The sequence below is a fragment of the Calonectris borealis genome, chromosome 6 (genome assembly GCF_964195595.1).
Source record: "Calonectris borealis chromosome 6, bCalBor7.hap1.2, whole genome shotgun sequence".
Taxonomy (NCBI): domain Eukaryota; kingdom Metazoa; phylum Chordata; class Aves; order Procellariiformes; family Procellariidae; genus Calonectris; species Calonectris borealis.
Genome location: NC_134317.1, coordinates 26,652,478 through 26,676,638, shown reverse-complemented (window position 1 = coordinate 26,676,638; position 24,161 = coordinate 26,652,478). Strand labels below are relative to the sequence as shown.

Here is a 24,161-nt window from a genome sequence, read left to right as displayed (position 1 = left end):
ATGTCATTATTTATACCCTTATGGAAAGGTATGACTGAAAATGTGGATTTTAACCACAGAGGGTAATGAGCTATCTCTGTTCACAAGTTAGTAGGAACTGATACTTCTTAGCACATTTCTCACCTTGAAATTTATTTTGATTGTGGTCCCAGAATTAAAGGAATCATTAATGACTTGAACAGCACTTTTTTTTCTTCCAACTTTCTGACTGGCTTTGCTTCTGTCTGTGCTTTAATCTTTGCCACTTTGAAAATATATTTTCAGCAACGTCCTTTCATGGGCTATTTTGTTTATTAGTGCTACTAAAAGTTTTATGTATGAATAAAAAGGGAAGGGTAAGTGGCTAACAACACTGAAGTACTTGCTAGAGTGGCTTACACAGGAATCAAAACGTTTTACTGGAACTGTACTGTTAACAAAAACACGTTTAAAGCAGCTTTTTACCTTGCTTTTTCCATTTATTTTGTAGTTGTGTGATAAATCGGAGCAATTGGCACCTAAACCCCTCTCCTCCACTGTCATTCTCCACCCATGACAGGCCAACTATAGTTAGGAACAGCTGCCTGATTAATGACTATGACACAATGGACAAGTTACAAAGTTCCATTGAACTTGTGGGCTGAAGTCACTGAAGTGTATTAGGGTGTATAGTTCCTTTCATATTTCTCATTTAATTTTGCAGAAAATAGTGGAAAACATATATTTAGATTTCTAAAAATTGGCAGCTATATATCATCCTTGGTACAATTGCTGATGATAACAGGAGTTGTGTACATGCACTCTGAGGGGGTGATGTACAAGTCTGAGCTGAATCTGGTTTTTCCACTGAGGCTAAAAGAGAAGAGTGACAGCAGCTGCAGACCTTTGATACATGAGCCATCATATCTGAAACAAGGCGATCTAATTTCACATACTGCTATGAGAGCCTCTGCCCTTATAAATGATCATTAGACTAGGTACGTGCATAAGCCAGTGAAATAAACTAAAATAAACTCTTGCTCACCTCTTCTTTTCCTCAAAATTAAACCAGCAAATAAGGCTCTTGTGTTCTGAATGCAAAATATTGTTCTGCAGAAGTGGTTTTATTAACAGAGGGCTTTTAGATAGATTTTATTATTCTGTGTACTTAGATGGGATAAAGAGCTTAAGCTAATTGGAGATCACAGTGCCGGTGATAGAATTCCCTTCCTTTCCATTACACTGAGTGAATACCATCTGCCTATTCACTGCTGAAATAATGTGGCAACATCCCACTAGATGAAACGAAAATGAAAAATATATCCCTTGATGGATTGACATTAGTATGTAATAATAATAATAATGATAATGATTGATTGCTAGCTGTTCCAATAACAGTAGCTACAAAATGAGCATTCATTACTCTCTGGATTCTTTGGTGGGGAGGGGGGCAGGGGGAAGACTGTAGGACTTCTTAATATTAAAAAATATCTCAAATATCGAATTGTGGATGTGACCTGAACCTGTTAGCACTGATCAAGTAAGTTAAGTTCTTTTCATTTTTGTGTCTGGAGGAAGAGACCCTAAAGCATTAGAACTGCTGCATTTCTTTTATATCTATTCCTTTAGATAAATATAATTTTACATAATTTATTCTACATTCTCCTAAAAAGCAAAAGATTGTCAACCTAAAGGATGTGAAATTCTCAAAAAAACCCCTTCAGTTGTTTTTATATTCTTCCATTTCAAATTTTACAAATTAATTATAAATAATTTGAAAATGCGGTCATAGAATTGCAATGTAATTAAAGTAGTACCTTTTATAAGGTACCAGAAGCATATTTAAAGCAGGTTTTTTACTTGTCTGGTTCTCATATCTGTTGCTTAAAGGCATTCAAAAGTAACTGTAATATCTAAAAGGATTTTTTGCAGTTGTAAATAAAATTGAAAATTACATAGCTTTCAGAGAAAAAATATTGAAAAAAAATTTTATACTTAAAAAATTCATAGTTCTTCAAAGATAATTTAGCTGATTATATTTGATATGCTTATTTGTATAACATTGCTAATGCAAATAATGACATAGTTTATTAAGGGCACACTTGTAAGAAGACATTAAAGCAAACAGGTAATTGACATTGGAAAAAAAAGAGGTAAAGAATATACCAACTAGTTCCCATGGTAAATAAATACTGTTTTTTTAAATTATGTTGATCATATATGACTCTTCTTTTTGCTGTGTATTAAACTCATTCTGGTAAATTGGCAATACATCTGATCCATATGTGTATAAATGAAAGTGTAGCTTCCTAGAGCTTCCTCAGTGCCATTCCTATCATTCTGGATTTTTAAAATATTTCGTAGATTAAAGAAAATGTAGCTACATTCCATCTAAGTAACAAAAAAGGTTTACAGCAGATTTAATATAACTAAATTTAATAGCAGTTATCTCAGCTGATATAAGTCCATCTGAAAAGTCTTGAAAGGCATGGATTCTTCATAAGTAGAGCTACTAGTTCATCTTAATTTATATTATTATAAGAATCATTTTCCCTAAAGTTGAGCTTGCTGCACCAAGTCAGTGCCAACTGTTAATAATACTCTCACGTGATACCAAATCTATCTAGCTATAGCTAGGCGAGGCTTTCTTTGGGTATCTGTTAGGCAGAATCTCTCTGCTACCATACTCACAGAATAGTTATTTGAAAGGCAGGTGCTCATATAGTCTGCATCTTGATCCTGCAAAGAGCTGGATTCATCTTTGTATGCTGTGAATAATTGTACTAAGATGTTTTGACCAGCACAGTGTATAAAATTAAGCCCCTGTGTAACTTCCTTTCAGAAGCAGGGCTTCTGAAAAAAGGAGGGGAAAAAAACCAAGAAAACTAAATGGACTAGAGTATGTGAAGGACATCTGCCTCTAGTTAAAATCAATAAAAGCTCTCGGACAGGATTTTTTCATAGATTGTCTGAGCAAGGATCTCATCCTCTGCCCCAAGCCTTTTTTTGCCCCAGCCATTCTGGAAACAACACTTAGCATTCAGAATGCAAAAATGTTGATTTAGTAAGATTATGAGTTTCTACTACTGGAAAGAAATTCTGAGAAAATAAGGATGCGTTATGAGAGGCATAGTATTATTAATTTCTGTACTAAATTTTCAGTGTTCAGATCATGGTCTGTTAAACAGCTCTTGAAAAAGCCTAAATTGAAGTGTGCTGCTTTCTTTTTTACTAACAAATATGCTTACTCTGTTTCAGCTCAGAGAATCATTTAAGGATCTCAAAAAGAAATTCAACAATTTGAAGTTTAACTATATGAAGAAAACTGAAAAATCTCGAAACTTGAAAGTACTTAAAATACAGATTCAGCAAGTTGATACATATGCAGAGAAAATACAGGTAATATTAGAAATTTTGGTCTTAGTGAAGGCTTCACTGGTTGAATTGCTGCCAAGCAGATCAGAGGAGATGTAAAATGCATTGTGGGCTTCCCCGTTACTCAGCTTTATATCCTTCCCCTGTCTGTCACTGGGATGTTTTTCATTGTTCTGTTCCTTTTATTCTTCCATTTCCTTCATCTTATTTCAATTCCTAACTTCTCTGTGTTCACTCCTTTTATCCTCCATTGCTTTTCTATTTAATCTTTTTTTCATCTTGCTTCTGTTCCTTCACAATATGTGTGAGCCAGTCTTCCCTCTCCTTAAAAAAACAAAATAAAACAAATACCCCATCAAAATCAACAGATCAATAAATGTGCACATGTTCCCTCTTGCATCTGTCTACTTTCTTGTCTTTCTCATTTCATTATTTAAGTCTTCAGAACCTTTTTCTGCATCCATTGCCTGGAGTTGGTCATGCTCATTTGCACCTTGGAACCCTGTTAGCCTCACCCATTCTTTGCATTCACCAGAAACTCTTCCTCCAAAGCCTCCAATGACCTCTTTAGTTGCCTATCAGAACTAGCACTTTTTGTTTCACTTGCCCTAACAGTCTCTTGCTTCACAACTTTTTTACTTGAACTTTTCAGCAGCTTCTATGATTCTATTTTTGCTATTTCTTTTGTTGGCATTGGCTGTTTCTTCTATCATCTTTTTTTTTTTTTTTTCCTTTCTTGGCAATTGTATCCAAATACAAATACAAATCATAGAATCCGTGAGATTGGAAGGGACCTCTGGAGATCATCTCGTCAAAATTCCTTCCTCAGAGCAGGATCAACTACAAAAGGTTGCTCTATGTCATGCCCAGTTGGGTTTTGAATATCTCCAGGGTTGGAGACTCCACAACCACTGTGGGCAAGCTGTTCCACCCTCAGAGTAAAAAAAGTGGGTGGGTTTTTTTTCCGTAAACAGAATTTCCTGTATTTCAGCTTGGATCCATTGCCTCCTATCTTTTCACTAGACACTACTGAGATGAGTCTGGCTCTGTTTTCTTTACTCCGTCCCATCATGTTTTTATACATATTGATAAGATCCACCTTGAGCCTTCTCTTCTCCAGGCTAAAAAATCCCAACCCTCTCTGTCCTTGTATGACACATGCTCAGTCACTCAGTCATCTTTGTGGCCCCTTGCAGGATTTGCTCCAGTATGTCCAGGTATTTCTTGGACTTGGGAGCCCGAAGTGGACACAGGACTCCAGATGTAGCCTCACTAGTGCTACATAGAAGGGAATAATCACCTCCTTTGACCTGCTGGCAACATTCTTCCTACCAGTGTATATTCTTACAAGTGTATATATGGACAGTTCATGAAATACTTTCCTATTTTAAACCAATCTCTTAACTTTCCAAACAAAAATCAAGGACCCGTCTTTTTGCATCACTTGTAAAACAGCTAACACGATGAAGTCTTGATCAACTGTCCAGACCAGTGTTCCCAGGGTATAAAATATATAAATGTATATATGCATACCATCTTATCCTAAAACTTACAGGTCATATTTATACCAGACATCATAAAGTACTAGTATGAATACTTGTTCCCCTTGGTCTTTGGGATTATGCTAGATTGTCACTGATGTTGCTTACATCAGATTCTTAAACAATATGTTAATATTCTAGGACACAAAATAACTGTGATGCTTAAATTGACTTGTATTTGGTCAAAGACTCCAAAGGCTTTGTAGTACTTTTTTCCTTTCCAGTTTCAGTGAAAGTTATTTTGTTCAAGATTCCATGTTTCATTACTACAGATATTTATTTATTTTTAAGCTGAAAAATGTAACTCAATTCCACCTTTAATAAATATAATTTGCATTGATTTTAATCAGCATTGTGGAGGTCTTGCAGTTTCCTTTGATCTTTGAAAAAGCAACTTGTACTTGTAATTTTTAAAACACAGGAAAAGAAATGGCTTTTTGTGGTTTTTCCCATGTTTTTTACTTTTTATTACTAAAAATAGAAACATTTTTGTTGCTGTATTTAACATTGCTACATCTTTTAAACAGATTCTTAAAAAGAAGATGGATAATTTAGAGAAGAAAGTCATTGGCTTTGTAGCAAATGAACCTAATGCTAAAGTTAGAGTCCTCTTGGGGTCAATCAGTGACTTACAAAAACAGCTGAATGACTTTAGCAGAGTTGTGGAGGATTACAAGCAAAATCTGGATCTCGTGGAGCATCTGCAACAGATGATGGAAGAGGTACTAGTAAACCCGAGATCCCCCCTGTGGCTGTAATAATGATCCAGGACTGGGATAGATAAAAGTGCTTATAAGTATTTCAGGCAAAATCTGTGACTTCCAAAAGTAGTAGATTGGTAAAAATGTGTTTTTTCTTCTATTTTTTTCTTTGTAACTTTGTGGACAAAGGGGGAAAAAAATATGCAACATGACCATATTCTTGCACTGCTATGCATACGACTGGGGCCTCCACCTCCATATGAATTTCATAGTGATTCAGCATATCTATGATCATACTTATGAGCTCATTTTCTCTAAGTATATTCTGAGGCAACACAAAAAGTGCCACAAGGCACTTTGGTAGCTCTTTGGTAGCTGTCAAACCACAAGAGCCAGGTTATCATGATATCCACTTCGTTAGTTGTCAGGAAGAGCTGCTGTGTGGTATGTAATTCTGGAACTGAAATATAAAATATTCAGTTCCTTAAAAGAGGATATAATTTTTTTTAATAGACTTAATTGTTAAGTGTATGTATTTTTTTTTTTCTGAACTGCAGTCTAAGTCTTTTTGGAGACTTCTGTAACTTTATTTTAATGTGTTTGAGGACTGCTTCATACATTGCCTTTTTTAAAAAGAAAAAAATTTTGTAACAGTATTTTCCATCTTGCCACACTGTGGTGGTGCATCTGCTGTGAGGCAAGCACATTCCTGTCATCATTGTTTATTTTTAGAAATAACACTGGTCATATCTCCAAAGTGATCTAAATGCATGACAAATAAATGCCCTTAATGATGGATCACAATACTAAAGTTTTGTTTAAAAGATATTTTTAGTGTCCAATGATCTGATCAATGTGTTATTTCATATATCATTAGCAAAGCAATTTGTTACCATTTATTGTGGATTAACATTTTTAAACTCCCCCCTTACTTTGAGGGAAATAAATGATTTCCTAGAACTAAGATTTGATTGTTTATTTTTTTACTCAGTGTAAAGTATCACCTTTTACTCAACAGTTTTCTTTCAGTGAATAGGCACAGTCTGAAATATTGACTTTAATGGCAGTTAAATGGTGATTATTAGCTGCTTGCTGTAATGATGTAATACGGATGATAGTGACTGAACACCAGATTCTATCCTCCTCTCAGTATTGTTAACCAAAAATGTTTATTAAGGGTACGCTCTAAAGCCCATTTTTTGTCAGTAGAAAGATTCCTAGCAAATTTAATAGTTGCTGAGGCCAAAACCCCTGTTTGCTAGTAGACTAAATCTAAGCAACCTTGATGCTCTTACAGAGCTATAACTGTGGCCATGAAACAAAGTTTGTGAAATTAGTCAGTTGACATACAAAGTGGAAAGAACCCAGAAATAAAACATATGTTTGCAGAACCATTAACTAATAATCTCACCATGCTTGTAAGATGAGCATGGATCTAGTGTTTAAAGAAAATTTAACAGCTATTAATATTTGAAGCAGCATTGGTAATGAACAAATGTTTTTCAGGTTAAATTAAAATCGGAAAATTTAAGACATACTGTATGCCACTGATTATGGGAAGCCTAAAAATAGTCCAGTCTATTCTACAAAAGCTTGAACTGCTGATAATAATTCGTTATAATGCAGTGGTTTTATCCCTCAGTGTCAATTTTGGTTTGAAGATGTGAGTGCAACAGTTGTTAGAGTCGGCAAGTATTCTGCAGAATGCAAAACAAAAGAAGCAATAGAGACTCTCTACAAGCAATTCAATAAGTTTATTGAGCCTACAGTGCCTCAACAAGAAGAAAAAATTCAGCAGATTATAGACCTTGCTACACGGTTGTATGGTAAGGAGCTGTCTGGTAATGTACTGTGGGGGAAAAAAATAAAATAACTTAGGAGGAAGCAGATTCCTAGATCTGTTCATTTAAGAAGAAAATCCCATGAAGTCTAAAAAACAAATGTTGTTTTAAAGTATTGACTGGAAGAGGTGAAGAATTTCAGAACAAATATTTAAAAAACTAAAAATATGGAAGTACTCAACAGTCTGGTAGTTATTTGGTTTTCTGTATGCAGCCTGAGTTCACCTTGAAATCAGAGTGTGAATGTCCTTTGTAATATTTATGAGCTTGGAATTAAGACTTCATGGCTTATGCTATCTCCTAACAGGCAAGCCTTTGAAGTCAAACTACGTTACAGTGATATACCTCAGCGTTGAGTGAATTTTTTACATTAAACTGTGAATACTAGTAGTATTTGCCAACTTTCTTAAGCATTTTATCAGCAAAAAATGTAGATTTTTATGTAAATACTGCATTTGCAATTGTATTGATTTGGAATATCGTTGGCCAAAAAGAATGAAGGTCAACAAACTTCAGGTTTTGCTTTTTTTTCTTCCACTCATAATGTTTATACACTTGTTGAAGTTATTTTATCCAAAGATAAGGTCACCATCCAAATGTGCAAGATACAGCGTAGCCTATCAATTCAAGTAGTAAATCTGAAAAAATTTCAACAAACTCTGCTTTTAAATTCTTCTAATTTAGTGCTGAAAATACTATTTAGAGAGCACAAATTGCTTTTTTTTTCCTTCTCTTTTTTTTTTTAACCTTCTCAATATTTTAAACATTCCTATCTGTAGGAAAGGAGCTGACAGAATGGATTCTTGACACCAGCTGATTAGGAATACTGGGAGAAAGAAGCTGCTTTGTGTTTTTTAAGTCATTACATGGGAAAAAGCTTCTCCATCCTGCCTTTGCTTTGTATTTCTTATAACAGGGATCTAAGTGCCTCCTAGCTGTATAATAAGGCAACTAGTTTAGGACACATTTTACGAGGTCAGCATCTTTTAAAGCAGTATCACTAACCAGATAGAAGTAATTTTGTTCAAGGAGAAGCCTTGCAGAAGACCTGCAGCGACTCTGAGGCCCCATCTCAAGTAAGCTAGTAAAAGGTAGGAAAGCACATTGCTGCCAATCACAGAACTTCTTCAGCAAAACAAAACACAGTAAAATGTAATTATTATAGTATATTGGGGTTACAAAGTACATTGATTGTTACACATGTGTCTGAGGCATTCTGTTCTACTTTCATGTTGTTTTACCTCTGTAGGTATTGAAGAAGGAAAGAAGTATGTTGAAAAAACCATATTAAAGTACAAAGAAATCATTAATTCTATTGATGAGTTGTGTAGATCTCTGAGAGAACTTAAGGACATTAAGGTATTTTTTTTTTTTAATCTGGAGAATATATTGCATCTGCATCAACTTATTGGGCTTAGTGTCTGAATCAGTACTTTTGATTGAGGATCATCTATGGTAGTATGAAGCATTTCTTAATTGTTCACTTTTCCATTACCTTAGGTAATGATTGTAATGAATCAATGAAGTGCTGCTTGTTGTACACTAAACAGTCCTTCCAGGTTTTTTTTCCTCACCTTCTTTCGGAACTGTTACTGCTTTCAAGTAACCTTTAGGGGAAAATTTCACAATTTCTTTGAGTATCTAGACACATACTTTTTTTTCATATTTCTTCTTCCCTTGGTACTGTAATATAGTCTAGATCTATAAAATGCCAAACAACCTAGCTTGGCTCCCTATTGGAAAAATCATCCCAAAAAACAGTTGTGTTAAAACTAAAGTAATTTAAATTAGAACAGCATGACTTATAACATAAATATTAAAGAGAACAACAACATTTTTAGTTTCTGATAAGCTTCTTTAAGTGTAATTAAGTATAACGTATCAACAGAGGAGGAATTATGGAAGACAGTTGGGAGAGCTAGATTTCTATAATAAAGACTCCGTCGACTCTATCTGCCACTCTCAAAGCAATAGATCAAAGTCTCCCACATGCAGCAATAGCCAATGGGTTAATTCTTCTGTGAAGCTGGAAGAGTTAAGATGCTTAAATATCCTGCTCTTGTTGATGTTGAATGTTGTTTCAATTCTTTGTGATAGAATTCTATTATAAAAACTGACCACTCAAATTATCCATTAATACAATTAAAAGCAGTAAGAGATGCCAAAAATACAAATGAGTTCCAAAAGTCATTAAATGAATGGAAAAAACGCTTTGCCTTGCACTCTAAAGAAATCTTCAATATAAATGCCAATTAGGTTTTTCAAAGTTCTCTTCCCAGTCCATGTGTTACATAAATGCTGTTGTGTGCAGGACAATAGCCTCAGGTTCTGTTAGAACAGGGCTTGAACCTTGATCTTTTTTGCTAGCTCAACATAATACAGATATTTTCAAGAGAAGTGGAATTTCAAAATAATTTTAATATTTTTTACTTTGACTAATTTTGCTAATTGTAAAGTTATCTTTCTTTAATGGAGTTGTTTGGAGAACTCTTTTTTTCACACAGAACCATTCATGAACTACTTACTGATTACTTTAACCTTTAATTTAGATAATTCTTTTTAAAAAGTCAGTCAAAAAGAATATTATAAAAACTAATCTTCTGCAATAGAGAGTAGTTCTGCAACTTTTTTTCAAATGAAAGGGTTTATTTATTTATTTTATTTTTTAATAATATGTAGTATTCTGAGATTTTAAGAGTAACAAACATTCTTACTGAACATTTCCAGAATATCTGTATCTTACAAAGAATAAATCACTCAGCAAATTATCTACACAAATAGGTGTCATGAGTATGGAATGCCATGACTATGAATTCAGTTTCACTTCCTGTCATTTTTAAAGCATAACAAACGAAGGGGAAATGTTGTATTGCGCAATCTTTCCTGATTTTACATAGCTGCTGAATGTCAGAAGAAAACAACTCTTGGATTTTTCAAGTGCAAAATTAAAGACTAGTTTTTCTTCAGAAAAAAAACAGATTGAACAGATCACACAGAATTTTTCATTGTTTAATGCTAGAATGGAAAATTAATAATGCGGCACTTTCTTGTAAGAACCTATTTAGGACTGAAACTTTTGGCTAGACAGCTAAAGATGTGAAATACACAAAACTCTGACTATAAAACTTTTGGTTTTCCTTACATTGTGCCACTGTGATGTTCTTTGAAATCTGTAGATTTCTTCCATGACAATTTTAAAGGATTCATGGAGTCCTTATGAAATACAGTATCGTTGTCCAGATTTCTGTTATGTAAGTACTTCGTAAGCAGTTGTGCAGTCTTTGAGGCTTAAGCTAGAAATAAGTATTAACCAAAAAGAACGGTACAAGTAGCTGATCTAAAGTAGAGTTAACTACATTAAGAGTAGTTATGGACTGTCCAGATGGGAAGTTGAAGGAGGGAGGAAAACAAGAACAAATGTAAATTCTGCCTGGTTATGTTTTGTGGTTAGAACACATTCTCCCCTTTCTACCTTTTAGACAAATTTGAACATTTTAGAGACTCACAAATATTTCTTTCCTCCCTAGAACTGTTTTCCTGCAATCCTGAAATTTTTCTGGATTTGTTGTTTATCCTCTTCTTTCCTAATAGTGTCACTTTCTTAATCCTCTATTTTCCCTTACTTATGCTGGGTACAAATTGGTTAATATTCCTCAGATTCTTGACCAACCACTTGCGATCTTCTTTGGTGTCCTATACTTTCCCTGCCTCAGAAAAGATCCCCTCAGCTTTGAAAAATATTATCTTTGCTTGTCCAGGAATGAATGAATCAGGTTTTGCTGCATATTTTTACAAAAAGCAATTTACACTTCTGCTGATGACAGGTTTTAAATATGATTTCACTTTTTTTTTTCTACTCTGTTGTACAGAGCATAAGTCAGTGCGTAGCTTACAGTTGCTACTTTCTATTGTGTATAAGCTTATCTAATTTTCTTTTCACATAGCAGAAAGATGAGTTTTCTGAAGAGTTGGTTGCTGTTCAAAAAGAAGAAAGAAATGGTCAAGAAGCCTGTGAGACTGTTATTAAAGACAAAGCAGAGGAACAAAAGCAGCAGGTTAGGTTTTTTTTTTGGTTGGTTGGTTTTTTTTAACTAGAACTCTGTTTCTTAAAAGGTTTTGTGTATTGCTGGAAAAGGCTTTTCAGTCTTGAAGCCTCCCTTAAGATGGGTATTATCAGTGTGTCTTGGTCATTTCTCTTCCAATTTTTTTTTTAGTTACCCACTTGCCTTCTATCCAATCCACATATTCTTCCATATGAATTTTATTTTTTTAGCCTTTTTGCTTACCTATGTATCTTTTTCTTTTCTAAAATAATATTCTTTTCATAATCTTTTACCAATTTTCCTTTGGTCCTATTGCCACAGTATTCTTAATGCAGACATCCTCTTTGTGACCATTCCTCCTTCCTCAAAGGAGAACACATTCTGCTCCCTCCTTTGTAATAAGATTTAAGGGAATATAGGAAGTAATAGAGGAGACTGTTGTTAGTATTTCCCAGAACCCTAATATTCATATAACCCCTAGAGACAAGCTATGAAAGTATTTGATTTATAAGTAATATGCTATGAGAGAAGCCTCATAGCTCAGGATTTGAACTAAGTAACAGTGGAAATTATGATGCTTTGTTGAATCATTAAGGTCTTCATCAGGGAAAAAAAGTGGTTTTAAAATATCTTTCTTTCAGATGGCAGCAGGTAAATTGCTTACAAATTCAGAAAGAGAGAATACTGAGAAGAGAAACAATACTCTGTCTTCTACCAACACTAAACAGGTATCTGCTGTTCATGTTGATTTTATATTTTAATCAAATGGATGGGCATTGTTGTGTACTCTCAAAGGAATTTTACTCCTTAATTCATTGCTTCTCAAAAGTGACAGATATTGTTATAGATTCGTGGGTTTTAATGTCTTCTCGTTTACAGTATTACAAAAATCTAATGCAAAACAAGCACAGAATTGCCTCGCTTTTGCAACAGTGTGAATAACAGGAAAGCAGTCATGGCAAAAACATGATGGAAGACAACTACAGCTGTCAGCAGTTCAGTATGACATCATGTCACATATAATCTGCAGTACTGTCGGTACAACATTATACATCAAATAAATAAATAAATAGTCGTTTTCACCCTCACCTCAAAACACTTAAGTTACATTTCAGTTGCCAAAATTCCATGCAGCAGAGATCATAAATAAGTTCCAAAGTATGGATTGCATGTTAAGGACAATGCACAAAAGAAAATTAGATAGTGAAACACTGGGTATGTATTAGAATGATAAAAATCCTAGCAGACAAGCATGTTTTATTCATGGATAGACAGTAAATGAACATGAAAGGTTCCAAATTGTCAATGAATAAATATAGTCTTAGAAATAGAGGCAATACAAAACCAGACCTACTTTTTATGATATTAATTCCTTTAGCATAAAGAACACTTTGAAGCCTTGGGATCCTGGATGTAAATGTAAATAATTTACTGTGTGAAATATTCTGGTAATTTGGAACGGGTGGTAATATATTTAAGTCTTTAGAAAGGTAGGATACATTGGTCATAGAATAGTTTAGGTTGGAAAAGACATTTAAGATCATCAAGTCCAACCATTAACCTAGCACTACCAAGTCCACCACTAAACCGTGTCCCTAAGTGCCACACGTCTTTTAAATACCTCCAGGGATGGTGACTCAGCCACTTCCTTGCGCAGCCTGTTCCAATGCTTGACAACCTTTTTGGTGAAGAAATTTTTCCTAATACCCAATCTAAACCTCCCCTGGCACAACTTGAGGCCATTTCCTCTCGTCCTATTGCTTGTTACTTGGGAGAAGAGACTGACACCCACCTCACTACAACCTCCTTTCAGATAGGTGTAGAGAGCGATAAGGTCTTCCCTCAGCCTCCTTTTCTCCAGACTAAACAGTCCCAGTTCCCTCAGCCGCTCCTCATAAGACTTGTGCTCCAGACCCTTCACCAGCTTCATTGCCTTTCTTTGGACACGCTCCAGCACCTCCATGTCCTTCTTGTAGTGAGGGGCCCAAAACTGAACACAGTTTTTGAGATGCGGCCTCACCAGTGCCGAGCACAGAGGGACGATCACTTCTCTACTCCTGCTGGCCACGCTGTTTCTGATACAAGTCAGGATGCTATTGGCCTTCTTGGCCACCTGGGCACACTGCCAGCTCATACTCAGCCAGCTGTCGACCAATATCCCCAGGTCCTTTTCCTCTGGGCAGCTTTCCAGCCACTCTTCCCCAAGCCTGTAGTGTTGCATGGGGTTGTTGTGACCCAAGTGCAGGACGCAGCACTTGGCCTTGTTGAATCTCATACAGTTGGCCTCGGCCCATTGATCCAGCATGTCCAGATCCCTCTGCAGAGCCTTCCTACCCTCAAGCAGATCAACACTCCTGCCCAACTTGGTGTCATCTGCAAACTTACTGAGGATGCACTTGATCCCCTCATCCAGATCATTGATAAGATATTAAATGGAACTGGCCCCAATACTGAGCCCTGGGGAACACCACTGGTGACCGGCTGCCAGCTGGATTTAACTCCATTTGCCACAACTCTTTGGACCTGACCATCCAGCCATTTTTTTCCCAGCGAAGAGTACACCTGTCCAAGCCATGAGCAGCCAATTCCTCCAGGAGAATACTGTGGGAAACGGTGTCAAAGACTTTACTGAAGTCTAGGCAGACAACACCCACAGCCTTTCCCTCATTCCCTAAGTGGGTCACCTTCTCATAGAAGGAGATCAGGTTAGTCAAGCAGGACCTGCCTTTCTGCTGACTGGGCCGGATCACCTGGTTGTCCTGCATGTGCCGTGTGATGGCACTCAAGATGATCTGCTCCATAACCTTCCCCAGCACTGAGGTCAGACTGACAGGCCTGTAGTTCCCCGGATCCTCCTTCCAGCCTTTCTTATAGATGGGTGTCACATTTGCTAATTTCCAGTCAACTGGGACCTCCCTGGTTAGCCAGGACTGCTGATAAACGATTGAAAGTGGCTTGGTGAGCACTTCTGCCAGCTCCCTCAGCACCCTTGGGTGGATTTCATCTGATCCTGTAGACTCATGTGTCTAAGTGGTGTAGCAGGTTGCTAACCATTTCCCCTTGGATTATGAGGGGTTCATTCTGCTCCCTGTCCCTGTCTTCCAGCTCAGGGGTCTGGGTACCTGGAGAACAACTGGTCTTACTCTTAAAAGGCTGAGGCAAAGAAGGCTTTAAGTACCTCACCCTTTTCCTCATCCTTTGTCACTATGTTTCCGCCCACATCCAATAAAGGGTGGAGATTCTCCTTAGCCCTCCTTTTGTTGCTAACATATTTATAGAAACATTTTTTATTGCCTTTTATGGCAGTAGCCAGATTAAGTTCTAGTCAGGCTTTGGCCCTTCTAATTTTCTCCCTGCACAACCTTGTAGTCCTTGTAGTTCTCCTGAGTTGCCTGCCCCTTCTTCCAAAGGTCATAAACTCTCCTTTTTGTCCTGAGTTCCAGCCAAAGCTCTCTGTTCAGCCAGGCCGGTCTTTTTCCCCACCAGCTCATCTTTTGGCACACGGGGACAGCCTGCTCCTGTGCCTTTAAGATTTCCTTCTTGAAGAATGTCCAGCCTTCCTGGACTCCTTTGCCCTTCAGGACCGTCCCCCAAGGGACTCTCTCAACCAGTCTCCTAAACAGGCCAAAGTCTGCCCTCTGGACGTCCAAGGTAGCAGTTCTGCTCACCCCCCTCCTTACTTCTCCAAGAATCAAAATCTCTATCATTTTGTGATCGCTATGCCCAAGACGGCCTCCAACCGTCAATCACCTCTCTGTTCACAAACAAGAGGTCTAGTGGGGCGCCTTCCCTAGTTGGCTCACTCACCACCTGTGTCAGGAAGTTATCTTCCACACACTCCAGAAACCCCCTAGACTGTTTCCTCTCTGCTGTATTGCATTTCCAGCAGACATCTGGCAAGTTGAAGTCCCCCACGAGAACAAGGGCTAGCCATTGTGAGGCTTCTCCCAGCTGCTTACAGAATATTTCGTCTGCCTCTTCATCCTGGCTGGGTGGTCTGTAACATACTCCCACCATGATATCTGCCTTGTTGGCCTTCCCCCTGATTCTTGCCCATAAACACTCAACCCTATCGTCACCATCATTAAGCTCTAGACAATCAAAACGCTCCCTAATGTACAGGGCTACCCCACCTCCTTGCCTATCCCTTCTGAAGAGTTTATAGCCATCCATTGCAGCACGCCAGTTGTGCGAGTCATCCCACCATGTTTCCATGATGGCAACTATATCGTAGTTTTCCTGTTGCACAATAGCTTCCAGCTCCTCCCGTTTGTTGCCCATGCTGCGTGCACTGGTGTAGATGCACTTCAGTTGGGCTATTGATCCCATCACCTTTTTGGGGGAAGAAATCCTAATTCCTACGTGACCATTGTCAGGCACTTCTGTGGTTTCTAACACATCCATAACTGCATGGATGGTAATTGATTTAGAGCTGTAAAATTTCCATTTTGCAAAATGATAACATAGACCAATAATACAAGACATTAAATTGTGACGTTTTGTATAAATTCAACTAATATTAACATTCCTTTCAGTTCAATACAGAATGTCCTGTAATCTGATGAAGAGCCAAAATTGAGCCTAATTAATTTTGTTACCTCCATTCCAAATCAACAGGAGTTTCAGTATTGACTTGGAGCCCAGATTTCTCTCAAAATTTAGTGACTATTCCAAAGAGCCACCCTCAGGAGAATCACCTCACCCAGCAGATGTCCATAGCCCTATTTCCTATTTTGCTAGGCCACAGCTTTGTCAGTCCTTGTCAGATTGTGCCTCAGCTGCCAAGGAGAGAAGTCAAGGGTATGCGAAACAGCAAATATCAGATGTGAAGTATGGCAACTATGATGCCTCCACCCTTTTCATCACTCCATACTTCACTTCAAGAAGTAGCAGGTTCTTCTCACTAGAGCTTTTCTGTCTTCCATTTCCATCCTTTCCAAGGAAAGACATGGCCCATCCCCAGCCCCTGTCTAGTGGGCCAGCAATGTCTAATTTTTTCTATACTTCTGCAAGCTAGGTTCTCAGTACTAATTTTCTTCAGTAATAAATATCACCCTCTAAAACATGGCCTAAACTTTCTCATGGCACATTCATCTTCATGTTGCTTTGATCCCAGGTAGCACACCAGGGCTAAAAGTCCTCATGCTGCCAAAGTCTGTCTGACAGCTTGCTCGTTCACTGCCCACCCATCATTCTTTTCCCCAGTATTTTCCCCAGAGTCATTTTGCAGCAATGTCTGAAATAACTGCTCAATTCTGTGATCTCCAAACCGAGGTGACAATGAAACCGAAAACACATCTCTGCACTAAGAACCTAGATTAGTCACAGGAAGATTCCTACATTGTTGTGGTCTTCCCATAGTTACCCAGATATATGCCACTGTATGTACATGTGCATAGACTTCTCAATAGACAGAATTAATCTGGACCATTGATTGCATTCAGACAGTAGAGGCTGGCTATTCAGAAATTTTGACCTATGTTTTTTAAATATGTCTGCTCAGAATTTAACATTCTAACGAATTTTTCAACTTCTTAATATTTAATCAGATTTGGTTTATTAAATTTATTAGTGCAAGTCAGACCAAAACAGCCAGAATTTGCTACTGAAATGCCTATTAAATCTTCGTTTAAGAAAGACTTGCAAATTTGCAAGACAGAGTTACTTAGAGCAATGTTGATAAGGTTAAAAAAGCTGGGTAATAGTCAAATTTGCAAACCGTAGAAAAACATATTTTATGAGTGTATCGGAATTAATCCCTAAAAATAACAATTTCTTAGGAATAGTTTACAATTAGTTAGAACCCCAATAAAAAAAATTCAATATGTGCAGAAGGAAAAAGTAACTCAGTATTTATTGTTTTCTGAGTAATTGGGAAGGGGAAAAATTGACACATTTCACCAAATTGGAAAGTCAATTATAATTTATCATGTTTATATCCATGATATACTCATACTGGAAGACATTTTGGGGGTCAGAGTTCATCAGGGGATGCTTATGGAAAATACATTTAATACCCAAACTTGAACTTCATCTTACAACTGAATTGAATTATTTAGTAAAATAGACACAGTAAAATTCCAACTTTCTTCCAATCATTCATTCATGGGTCTGGCATGAATCACATGGCTTTGAAATAACAAATGTATTAACTTGGAAAAACATCTATATTAAAACTAACGTATCTACAGGACCAGGGCACATGTGAGGTTCTATTACTTCTTTTTACTTTTATTTCGTTAATTTTGTGCACTGATTATTAGGTTATATTTAGAGAAATAAAGCAAAAAGAAAACCAAAACAAATGTGCCACTGCACTTTTGTACTGGATACTGCCAAAAAGACCTGGTTTGGAAAGCAATGACATCCAGTATATCGCCCAGCTGATTTGAGTGAACAGTTTATAGGTGATAGAAACATTGCTCAGTAGATTACATATTTTTTGTATAGAACTCAAAAATGAGAGAATAGCATAAGAAAACATTATGAGCACCGTTGCTGTGCCCTGGCACAAACGGAATAGGCATGAATATGTGATTACACATTTATATAAAAATCAAGAGGCAGAGAAGTAATTTATAAATCAAATAATGTCTTTGATGCTCTGTGATTAAAATTAATGCACTCGTGCCACATCCACTTCTTTTTGAAACATGATGAGAGGGATTTTTCTTTTTATTCTGGATCCAAGATAATATAAAAATATTTTTAACATAGTTTTCTGTTAATGTTTGGACAAGATCTTGAAATAGCTGGCAAAAAATGAGGGAAATATAAAATGCTTGGAAAATATCTTAAAGATGTTGGTTTAATTCTGTAAATCTTGAACATGACCAGTGACTCTCAAAGAATCAAAGTCCAGTAACTTGCCTGTTAATATATTTTTATTGCTATGTAACTGTTTCCCATTTAGATGTAATTAGGCCACCTCCTCCTCCACTTTCCCCTTGCAAATGCTTTTATAAAGAGCACCTACAGAAAATCCACAGGTTGTCCTTTCTTTATAGAAAGAGGTACTTTTTCTTTTATTTTTACTGTTATAATAAATGCTTATATATTATTATAATAATATCTGCTAGAATCTGTCCAAACAGTTTGAAATTGCAGTTAGCTGGTGCAAAATTTTCTGAGGAATTGTCCTTTTCCATGTATATCCTCCTGCTTCTCAGAATACATTAAGCTTAATTAGAAGAAATATTTCAAATACTGTTGCTAGCTTCTAAATGAAAAGAGGATGCATAGAATGATAACTCATTCTCTTTCTCTGTTTTTCTTTTTCTTCTTTCCCTTCTCTTCTTTCGCCTCCTAATTTAAGGAGAGGAATAAGTTGGCTGATATTCCAATTATCTGTCCAGCTGGTGAGGATCTTGTTTCAGAGGATACAGAGCTATCATCTTCAGCCAAAGAGGATAGTTTACAGACTGAATTGCTGGCAGAAGAAATACCCTCCGGAGATGAATATGAGTGTATATCACCTGATGATATCTCTTTGCCACCGCTTTCTGAGACACCAGAATCCAACCTCTTACATTCTGAAACAGAGCTAGAAGAGCAGTGCTGTTGTAGTTCTCATAGTCTGCATGTCAGTTCCTATAGCTTGCAAATGCAGAAAACCACTAGTATTAAAAAAGTGATGGAAGCATCTGATCTCTTAACAAATTCTGCTTATGCTGATGCTACAAATAATAGAATGGAAAGCCCATCAGATCAGTTTGAGAAGTTTTGTATCTCTTCAACAGATTCTGGTTCAAAAGTCAGAGCAGTATCTCCTTTGACTTGTAGCTTACAAGGAATATCTGAAGCTAGCACTGCTTCCTGCACTATAAATGCCAAACCAGTATGTAGCATGATGACTGAAGTGTGCAAAACACACTTACAACACCTTGAACTTTATAAAAGCATGGCAGAAACGCAAGAACAATTGCATGACTTGAATAACTGTACTAAAACCCAGGACAGGCTGCATGCTTTGCCTGATGCATTCTCAGGTTTCATGTTTCAATCAGACGCCACCAGAAGCTGTCAGAGGCAGATGGTCACCCGAGAAGAGATTAAAAGTTCATCAGAAAAGAACACCATGGCCAGCCTAACTGGACAGGCGCCTAACTTCTCCCAGCTTCTGTCTAACAAAACCGTCATGGAAGGTTCTCCGGTAACATTGGAAGTAGAAGTAACAGGATTTCCAGAGCCTACACTGACATGGTGGGTAGCTTATGATGAGAAGTAGTAAATATACCTGTTAGCAAGACACCTTGAACCACTTATAACCAAATTAATTAATCTATAGACTAGCATAAATGGCTTGTACCCTTTCTACTCCACACTTCTGCATGATTCCCACCTTCAAAATTGCTTTTGACAATTAACCTACTTGAAATAATCTCTCTGTACTTAATTTTACGAGTAATGACAACATCAAACTACTGCAAGCATATCTGATGTTTTTTAAACAAATACAACATATAGTTTTTATATTCTGGAATATGACATTCCACTTGTTCAATAATTTCTTAAAACAAAGCACACGCCAGATTTACCGTAAGTAAATTCACCTGCATTTTCTCAGGATCTTGGCACTATATATGAACGGACAGATACATACACATGTGCACATGCTAAAATATTTATAGAGCCACTACATATATAGAGAGACACATTTATATATATGTGAGAGTCAGTTGTCGAAAACTGGAGGGAGGTTACAGGTTAAAAAAAAACCCTAAATGTCTACACTAAGAGAACCAGTTTTATATTATATATTTGTGTGCACTCTCTATTTCTCTCTGAATTGCTTTTGTCTTTAAGATTGTTTTCTACTGCATTTGTGAGAAATACAGATGATGTAACATAAACATCTTTTAAGATTACTTTTCAGAAATTCCCTGCCAAAGGGAATAGGGCCTGAAAGAGGGCCAGGATTTCAAGATTTTGACAGTAGTTCTCTATCTGTTGGCCTATTTACCTAAAATTTTACCTCACTTACCATTTCTTCACTTATTCCATTAGAATTCCACAATGGAGGCCTTTCTTTTAATGTATTAAAATTAGATATGGCTCTTACTGGAAACATTTTGATGTTAAGATTATTATTACACATGTAAAGAATTAGGCAAACTATAAGCTTTTAGTAAGCTGAATTTTCTTCTATGGCACTGAGAAAAATACTGAACACTGCAACCTTGGTGCTATACTGTGTTGGTATCAATAAAGTTACTTTGTTTTAAATCCTGGTATTCTACACTTTGAGGAGTATTGTTGGTGAAACAAGAAATACCTTCAGTTTTGTTTTATCATAAGAAAGCATTAATTTAGCTCAAATATATATACACTGTTGATATATGGTCTTTTAAAAAATAACATTCAACTGAAAGCATTTTGCAAATTATAAATTTATGAAAACAGAAAAAAATGTGGGGTTTCGTAAATAAAAATTTACCAATACCATGTATTTTGTACTGATGATAGACATTTTATTGGATATACCTGTGGAAAAGCATTTCTATATTTGTGTTAGGTTAAATGTAGCTTATGCTGAAACATCACGAGGCAAGAAGAGACAGAATTTTCCCTCACTTCCAATATGTAAATCAGGAGTCAATACCAATACATGGTGACAGATCCTCAAGTGTTAGAATATGACACCAGTTCTCTGAAATAACTCCTGATGCATTGTTCTGTGCTGTTTGATGATGTGAACTAAGTAAATGCTAAGTGGACTGGGGTGGAGGAACAGGTCCTTGACTGTTCTTTATACTGAAGACACAGGTTCGCAAAGTACATGTTGCTTATGTATCTTAAGAGCCTACTCATGAGTTGAATGTGGATTGACTCAACATCTTACTAGCAAAAATGTTTCAGCACAAAACTGAGGGCCCAGGCCTTCAGGCTACTCTCTCCGATACTGCAGTGAGATAACTGTGAATTGTCCATTGAAAACCATTTTCAGAACCACATTTTCTAGTATTAAGAATGTATTATCCAGCGATTTGAATTGTTTAAATATTCATCCATATTTAAATATAACTCTAAAACTGAGGAATGAGAGTACAGCAGTGAGCTCTATCACTTGCTGTCAAGGTAGTGTTATAGAGGTTGTCTGAATTTGCAAAGTTCTGCTTGGCATACAGTGATATAAGTCTGACTTGAAAACTGACTCTCTGCTTCAGGTACAAGAAGGGCCAGAAACTGACTGCAGATGAGCACTTAAAGCTTTTACAAAAGGAGACAAAGCATATTCTGTTCATTCAGAAGGTGTGTGATAAAGATGCTGGCCTCTATGTTGTTCGGGCTAAAAATTTGAACGGCACTATCTCATCAAGTGCCATTCTTCACGTGAAAGGTAACAGGCCACCTATTACAAGAATAGATTGCATAATGCTGTGTGTCATCTATATTAGCATATCACTAATGTACTGGCTATTCACAAAATAAGTACAATATTGACTGCACTGGACTTAATTCTCACATGCTAAGACAACATTTTCTTACACTGCATCTTTCACAATCTGTACCAAACCACTTTTATGTCACACTCAATACATTGCTTGTTTCTTTAATACCAGTATTATGTGCTTATTTTCCTTTCTCATAGTGATGTTGAGATAAAAAAGCTACAAAGATTTTCTAGAATCTGAGGCAGATTTTTGCTTTATAAAATGTTGGCATTACAAAGTGTTGGAAACAGTTTTAATGGTTATAGGTAATAAATGTCAAGATACACCCAGGTAGAGTGCTCAGATCAACGTATATTTTATGATATGCCTTTTTTTGGGAGGGGGTGTGAAGGGTGTTGAAATGTTTTTTAAACATCGGATGTATTATTTCCAACCACATTTTTCTCATATACTTTTAAAAAAAAAATTATTTGTAGGATAAAGCTTCTTAGTAAAGAAATCATACCATTCATGATTGCACTGGTATAGATCAGATTTAAATCTGTCTCAGCCCAGTAGATAGTCTCCACAAATGAAAGTTGCAGCAGTTCCAACAGAGCTGTGATTGTCTGCACTACAGAGATTGGACTCAGAATCATCAGAATTTGTGTAAGTGGCCCCTAGAATACAGTAGACCAAAAACCCCAAATGTTTACAAAATGAGACGTTCCAACATAACAATCTGCTTAGGTAGATGCTTGTGATACTTTCTCTGCCTTCTTATAAAATTAAAGATATAAATATTTCTAATAATCCACTAAATTGTTAGTGTAAAACAAGAAATATAATAGTTTATGAAGTGAGCATTTCTGCATGTTTAAAATTTTTAACACACTTATTTCAGAGAGAATCAACCAAATTGGGGAAATACTCAAAAGTGTATTCACACCAAAACAAAATTTGTTTTATTTCAGTCAAATAGAATTCTCCTATAACTTCAAAGTAGTAAATCCAAACCAGAACTTTGTTCACCTACATATTGCATTTCATTCTTGACAAGGTCAACCACAAATATTTTTTATTAAAGTAGTAATTTGTTTAAATATTTGATAACATTGACATAACTGTGCCAGTGGAAGATATTGTTTACTAATTCTCAAACATAACTTCATTCTTTAGCTCCAGTACTTGTTGTATTTGTACAGTAAAAACAATTCACAAACAGCTACATCATTTTTCTTGCATCTTTGGTTTGCAGCTTTCATATTACAACTGCATTGGTGTGGAAAATTTATAGAGAGGAAATATTGACTTTCTCTTGCACAATTTGCCGAAATGAAGTAAGCCTTTTACTGTGTAGCATGCTATGAGCAGAAATATATTGCAAATTGCCGGCGGTCAGTGAGATTGAAGACTGACATTTAGATATTTTGGCCAAGTGACTGCAACTTTATTAAAATTCCTGTAACTTTGAAATGGAGAAGTTCTCAAGGGAATCTAACCTCACAGCCATACGAGAGGGAGCAGGAGGAGGAGGTGGTGAGCAGATGGGAGAACAAAGTAAATTCTGGCTAAAATTGGTATTACCCTTAATGAACAACTTCGTAAGTTCAGTCATCTCCCAAAAATGTTGATTCACAAGAATTCTCTCAGGTATAAAAATAACTTATTTTCCTAAAGTGTACTTTCCATTTCACAATAAAGCTAATTTTAATAATTAGTATGATTTTGAATGTTTCCATTTTCATAAGAGTAAAATTCAGTTTAGTGTTTTTGTGCCCTTGTGACTTTATGTATGATTGTTATACAGTAAAGAACCTATGTGAGCAAGCTGACTTGCATAAGCAATACATTAAGCAATATTGTGGTAAGAACAAACCAAAATGCCTCTCCTACATGCTGTACGGTTTTGCCTGCTGCAGAGCTTCTGGTGCCTGATAACTTCATCCTGTTCATAACACTCATTTTCTATTTGAAAATGAGTCTTCTAGGTGATGGCTGCCCTTCAATCCTCTGTTTTTACTGAGAGTTGCAATTGTTCAAAAATTAAAAGTAATCATGGATGTTCTTTTGACTTGTTTTCTGCTTTTCTAAGTAACTTTATATAATACTCGGGTCACTTTTTCCAGGCTTTTTTGCCTTCGGTATTGAGACTCGGTATATGCACACAAAAAAACCCAGGAGTGAAAACAGAGATGTTCTCTTTCCTCTTCTGCCTTGCCTCTGCCAGAATTAGGCCTTTAAATTAAGCATTAACTGTCATAAGGCTTGTGAGAAAAACAGTCATTATAGCTCTATAGATGTTGGGCTCAAAGCTGCATCTCTGTTT

At 36.4% G+C, this 24,161-nt stretch overlaps 1 protein-coding gene across 2 annotated transcripts in view; it reads left to right on the top strand.

The window, feature by feature from the left end:
* The window catches only part of CCDC141 (coiled-coil domain containing 141), a 108,824-nt gene that overhangs the window by 75,526 nt on the left and 9,137 nt on the right, over positions 1–24,161 (top strand). Inside the window, exons 18-25 of one of the 2 annotated variants that reach the window (XM_075153350.1) lie at positions 3,217–3,357; positions 5,402–5,596; positions 7,218–7,401; positions 8,666–8,775; positions 11,361–11,471; positions 12,101–12,187; positions 18,775–19,661; positions 21,626–21,798. In XM_075153350.1, the coding sequence (XP_075009451.1) occupies positions 3,217–3,357; positions 5,402–5,596; positions 7,218–7,401; positions 8,666–8,775; positions 11,361–11,471; positions 12,101–12,187; positions 18,775–19,661; positions 21,626–21,798 (1,888 nt within the window). Of the gene's footprint in view, positions 1–3,216; positions 3,358–5,401; positions 5,597–7,217; positions 7,402–8,665; positions 8,776–11,360; positions 11,472–12,100; positions 12,188–18,774; positions 19,662–21,625; positions 21,891–24,161 lie in introns of those variants that run through there. The other variant, XM_075153351.1, reaches the window with a different exon arrangement.